At 44.2% G+C, this 5,613-nt stretch overlaps 1 protein-coding gene across 5 annotated transcripts in view; it reads left to right on the top strand.

The window, feature by feature from the left end:
- BLOC1S2 (biogenesis of lysosomal organelles complex 1 subunit 2) overlaps positions 1-5,613 on the top strand; it is a 43,451-nt gene that overhangs the window by 18,901 nt on the left and 18,937 nt on the right. The window contains exons 2-6 of one of the 5 annotated variants that reach the window (XM_051800184.1): positions 1,202-1,266; positions 2,043-2,159; positions 3,019-3,138; positions 3,635-3,739; positions 4,226-4,773. In XM_051800184.1, the coding sequence (XP_051656144.1) occupies positions 1,215-1,266; positions 2,043-2,159; positions 3,019-3,138; positions 3,635-3,739; positions 4,226-4,257 (426 nt within the window). In that variant the 5' untranslated portion in view covers positions 1,202-1,214 and the 3' untranslated portion in view covers positions 4,258-4,773. Of the gene's footprint in view, positions 1-194; positions 988-1,201; positions 1,267-1,473; positions 1,894-2,042; positions 2,160-3,018; positions 3,139-3,634; positions 3,740-4,225; positions 4,774-5,613 lie in introns of those variants that run through there. The other 4 variants (XM_051800182.1, XM_051800187.1, XM_051800186.1 and 1 more) reach the window with 4 other exon arrangements.

The following is a 5,613-nucleotide window of genomic DNA, read 5'->3' as shown; positions in this document are numbered from 1 at the left end:
CACTGCGTAAGTGATTTTTTCTAAGACAATATAACTCTCCTAATTCCTTAGGTATATATCAAACTATATATCGTAAAGCATTATTATTCTGTTGCCAGCTTATACTGGAAATATTCCTTTGAACATGTGAGCTTCTCCATCACGAAAGGTATAAGGTGATGGTGGCATTTATGCATTGCTAGTGCCTGTCACATCTGAGGAGAGCTAGAGACCATTCCCAGTGTTTTGGAGAATGCATTTGAATTTGAAGTGAGTATGGGGTATGAGCTGTCCTTACCAAGCAAGAATATTTATACTTTTGGTAGCTTCTCAGTGGAAGCTACTTGCAGAAACAACTTTTGCTTCATTAAAAACTAAACAGCAGTGGTGTAACACATCTCATCTAAGAAGAGTGAGAAATATATACTGCTGTACTGTAAAAAAACCCCAAATCACACCAAACAACTTTCCCCCCTACGACCAACAGCAAAAAATATATTTACTACTTAAAAGGAGAGGAAATTACCTTTTTCTTTATTTTTTTTAATAAAAATTTGTATACTTAGCACTGGCAGAGTTTTTTAACAACAGACAATGCTTAGCTGCACAATCTATATATATAGTGCCACTTACACTGTGGAACTGAAGAAAAATACATAGACATTGCTGTGGCAAACTACAGCGACATATACCGCAGTACCCACAGGACAAACTGTAGCGTGCCAGCAGCTGTCTCCTCACCATCATCAGCAACAGCAGAAATGCTATTAAGTTGCATTAAGACCCACAGATGCAAGTGGACCAGCAAACGCCAAAGGAAGATATCCTCAAACACAGGACTAGAGAGTTCGCCTGTGAGGGCCGGGCTGGAAGCAGCCCCTGGAACCGGCCTGCGGTGTGAAAGAGCTGCTGTGCCCTGCAGTGATTGGTGCGGTCGTGGTGCTAGAGGGACGATCGCACCGGCGGCGCAGCCTCGTCGAGCACGAACCACGCCCTCTCTGGTGAAAAGTAAACTCGTGCCACCTTTTACTCCCCGGTGTTTGTCTCTCCCCTGCTGCCGGGGCGAGGGCTGCGTGTTCTTGCCCGTTCCCGCAGCTGTCACCCCCCTCAGCCGTCTCCGCCGGCAGCTCACGGGGAGGCGGAGCGGGGGCTGGTCCCCGCCCGGCGAGGGGCGGTGCCGGGCCTGGCGCGGCCGGAGGAGGCGGGCGCGGGGCGGCGGGAGGGGCTCTGAGCCCATGGCGGCCGCGGCGGAGGGGCCGCCCAATGCCGGCGCGCAGCCCGCCAAGCGTAAGGGCCGGGGCCGGGGGGCCGGGGCCGGGCGCGCCCGGGGCCGCGGTGCGGGGCAGGGGCCGAGCAGGCCGAGGCGCTGGGAGGGGCCCGGGGCCTTGAGTGTGCCGGCAGGGCCGGGCCGGGGCGGCTGCTGCTGCCCCTGCCCCGGGGCACGGCCGCGTCCTCCCCCGCCGCCTGACTTCCCTGCTCCGGCCGCGGGCCTCGGGCAGCCTTCGTGTGCCAGCCGGCAAACGCTGCCGAGGAGGGAAAGAGCGGCCTGTGGGTCTGGGGAAGAGCTGCCAGAGCGCTCCTGGGAAGGGCAGAACGAGGTTGTGGTAGAAACGGGTTTGGAGAAGAAGAGCGGCGATTGCCGCTTTCCGCAGGCGGGGATCTGCCGTAACCCCCGTGAGGCGGACTGGGGGGTCTGTGCTGCTGTTCCGGGTCAGTGACTGGAAATAAACATCAGCACCGTGCTCAAAGTCACTCTGAAGTTCTTCCCAAATTCCCTTCCTGTCGTCTAAGCACAGGAGGGGGCTGATATTTGCCAGTGCGGTCAGGCCGGGTGCCTATCTCTTGAATGCTCCCTAGAGTATTGTTTCGGAATAATTTTGGTATGGTATCAGCTGCTTCAAGGAATCTGCCAAGGTTTGTTACCCTTTAGCGTAAAGTAGACAACTTATATGGGAAGTAGATGTAGGCAATTTAAAGGAAAAAAACATGGGACCATCTTTCAAGTGTGTTCCTGCACCTGCTATAGCTTTGCCTTAACCCTGTAATGTCTGTACCCCGAGTAGAGGATCCTGCTGTTGAAACCGCGGAGGAAGCAAAGGAACCAGCGGAGGCAGACATCAATGAACTCTGTAAAGACATGTTCAGCAAAATGGCCACTTACTTAACAGGTGAACTGACAGGTAAGACACTGCAATACTGACCTACAAGTAAGTTCTTGTTTCTTTTCACTTTCTTTCGAAGAAATCTGTTGTGTAGTTTGTCTAAACTAATTTAGATCACATCTAGTAAGACTGGCAATTCAAGTCTGGCATGTTGCTAGGCTACTAACAACACTGAGATTAGTCTTATTAATTTAATAAAGTCCTGGAATAGCACAAATATTTTTCAAAATAATTCAATATGGTATCAACAACTTAAAAATAATTCTTTTTAGTTTTGCATAAGTTTGTATATGGAAAAGTGAACAAACAAAAGCGGTCTAGGTTAAGAAAGACTAGAAGGGAAGCAGAACAGAATGGAGCATTTGCAGTTATTTTGTTTCTGAGAGCAAGGATCATGCAGATGTTTTTCCAATATATTGATGCTTTAGAATAAACTGCTGTGCAAAATTAACTGGAGCAAAGTAAACTGCTCACCAGCTTAGTGCATTCCATAGGCTCGAATTCTGAAAGCACTCCACAGCACCACTAATTCACACAGACTTGAAGGATATATGGTACAGATGACCAGTCTGAATTTGTGCTATCAGTTTTGTAAGCATAAGTGTCTAACTTGCAGAGTAAGACTAGAAATGTGAGGAATTAGTAAATTTTTCTCTCTCAAAAAAAAAAAAACAAAACAAGTGAATTCATCAGCTTAGTTGATTTTTGCAGTTCACAAAAGGTCATTCTCATTTTGTAACGTGTTATACCTGGATTGCCATCCAAACTGTACTCTACATTTTTCTCTTGGTTTGAAATCTCTTGTCCTCTCGAAGAGTCTGCACATGATTCAAACCACATCAGCCTTTAATTAAAATAAACTGTATTCTTTTTTAAGCCACCAGTGAGGACTACAAACTCTTGGAAAACATGAATAAGCTGACTAGCTTGAAGTACCTAGAAATGAAAGATATTGCTATAAACATCAGTAGAAATCTTAAGGATTTGAATCAAAAATGTAAGTACACCAAATATGGTAGGGGTATAACAAATGGTGCACTTGTTTGGGAAATGAAGCATCTTAAGAGTCAGAAGGTTCACATTCCATTAGGTGCTGAAGGAAAGAAAACTCTCTGAAATAGATATGCTGCTATACAATGCTAATCTTGTCTATTACATTTATATACATGTATAGACCATGTAGACTAGCATAAGAGAAAATACATCTGAAATTATGTCCTGGTTTACCCCAAATTTTGGATCTGATAGGAATAGCACTTCTTTTGATTCTTATTCTTGATTCTCTGTGTTAGAGTATAGCCAGTACTCTTAAACAATTTGTGCTTTCCTGGAATATGGCTGCCAGTGTCACCGCTTAATTTTGGGGCAGGGGAAGGAAGGAGCTTTTAAATTGTTCTGTCTGAGGAATGTAATGAGAAATTCTTGTGTTTCAAGTGTGAACTGTTATTTGGAAGTGCATTACTGAGAACTGACAATTTTCCTGCTTTTTTAAGATGCTGATCTTCAGCCATATCTGGAACAAATAAACCTAATTGAGGAGCAGGTTGCAGCCCTGGAGCAGGCAGCGTATAAATTGGATGCGTATTCCAAAAAACTTGGTAACTATTGTTCTCTACTCTTATGACTTAGCAGCATAGTGACTTGCAAGGGGGTTTAAAAAGAAAGAAAGTCAACTGTTTAAGAAATCTGAGCTGCAGAGTTGCATTTGGGAAAAGATTAATCTAACAAGTTATATTACAGTGGACTAGTACTGGTGTTATTAAACTACAGCTTATTAGGGAGGCTCGATTTCTCTTTTACAATATGCACAGACCCAAATTTTAAAGACCTGTGTTTAATCCTGCAAATAGAGGAATTCATAGAGGCACCCAGGTTCTCTTGGATTAAATTATTATTAGTTGTCTGACTTAAGCACTATGTGCTTAAAAAAAAATATTGTACAATTATATTTGCCTAAATGCATTAGTAATAAAGGATCCTGAATGATCCAGTAAATGAACTTGAATTTTAAGATGTGTAGCAGCTTACAGATGCAAAGCTCTTTCCTACCCTGTACTAAAATATTGTTCTTTTTCCTTCTGCAGAAGCCAAGTACAAAAAACTGGAGAAACGATGAAGTTAAACAGTCTTTATGTTGGAGTTGGACAATGAATCAAACTGGTTTCAGGTTTTGCACAACAGCAGTTCTGTATGTTGCCAAGGATTTGGTTGCAGCTAACATCAAGACTGGGAACTTCTTCTAGCTATTGAATACAGTAGGCTGTATTCAGGCTTAAGGCTGAATAATATTTTCCTCTTCTCAGGAGGTTCTGTTGCAAAGTTGTTTTGCAGTGACAAGTAGAAGCCTGTCCCTAACCCATGCTGATACTGGCTATGTGTGTGTTAGTCCTGTTTTTCACATGAAATATTCTGTCTAAGAAAATTCCTCTGTAACCTATAAAAGACATTTTCCCTCAATAGCAGTAGGACCAAAACTTCACTTTTTCCTTCATTGTGCTCTGTGTTGAGAAGATACTTTGGCCTTTGGACTTATGAGAGGGGTATTGAAAACCCTTAATTTTGGTATCTCCCGTTATCTGTTTGACATAGGGAGACTAATTACTATAAATTTACAATAAAACAACTTGCTGCATTTGTTTCTCTGGAATCCTAAGTTCCTGTTGGAAAGATTATGTAAGCTGTTTCTGTATTTTTTCGAAGGACAGACTTTTTCCAGCTCCTGAAGATGGTAGAAGAGAACATGTTTTAAACTCTGCCTCAAGTATTGTTGCAATTGCATTCTTTGACTGCCTGGACCTCAGGTGAAATTGCAAGATACATTGCTCTATCACGTGCTCAGTTAACTTAGCAGATCCTTTCTCTACTTCAGCAGTGAATCGTGATCCTGGTAGTGTTTGAAGTGGCATGGCCAGCACAAAAAGTTGCATCTCTACCAGATTAACAATTTCCAAATTGCTAATTTGGCAGAGCCCTGCCTACTGAACAGGCATGCCTCCCACACCGAGGACTTTTTCCATACCTGTCGACCGTAAGTACTTCAAGCTGGCTTTTGAGTGAGTTGCACAAGAGAATAGTACAAGTGCTGATATGTAGGAAAGAAATACAGTCTGTTTAGAAGAATGTCTAGTGACATGCCAGTGTGGTACACATCCTCATTGTGTTGGGCAGTGTACAGCACTGCAGTTAGTCAGGACACACACTTTTCCCTAGTGCTATTTAAAAACAGTGAAGCAGATGATCCTGGAGTGCCTTCACCATCACTTTAAATATCCTGGGTTTAAAATAGAAGCAGCATTTCTGTGCTCGCGGTGTTTCCCTGGCAGGACTGCAGGGGGACAGAAGGGGACGCTGTGTCAGCAGGGAAAACTCAAGAGGCATCAGCTGCGAGGAAGTGGAAACCTTTGGGTGGTGGGTGTGGGGGTGTGTGTGTGTCTGTGTGTGTCTGTGTGTGTGTGTCTCAGTTGAGGGGGGC

The sequence above is a fragment of the Manacus candei genome, unplaced genomic scaffold (genome assembly GCF_025592945.1).
Source record: "Manacus candei isolate 608988 ecotype Guabito, Panama unplaced genomic scaffold, ASM2559294v1 h1tg000050l, whole genome shotgun sequence".
Classification (NCBI taxonomy): Eukaryota; Metazoa; Chordata; class Aves; order Passeriformes; family Pipridae; genus Manacus; species Manacus candei.
The sequence above is the reverse complement of the archived record's forward strand: the minus strand, read 5'-3'. Positions and strand labels throughout refer to the sequence as shown.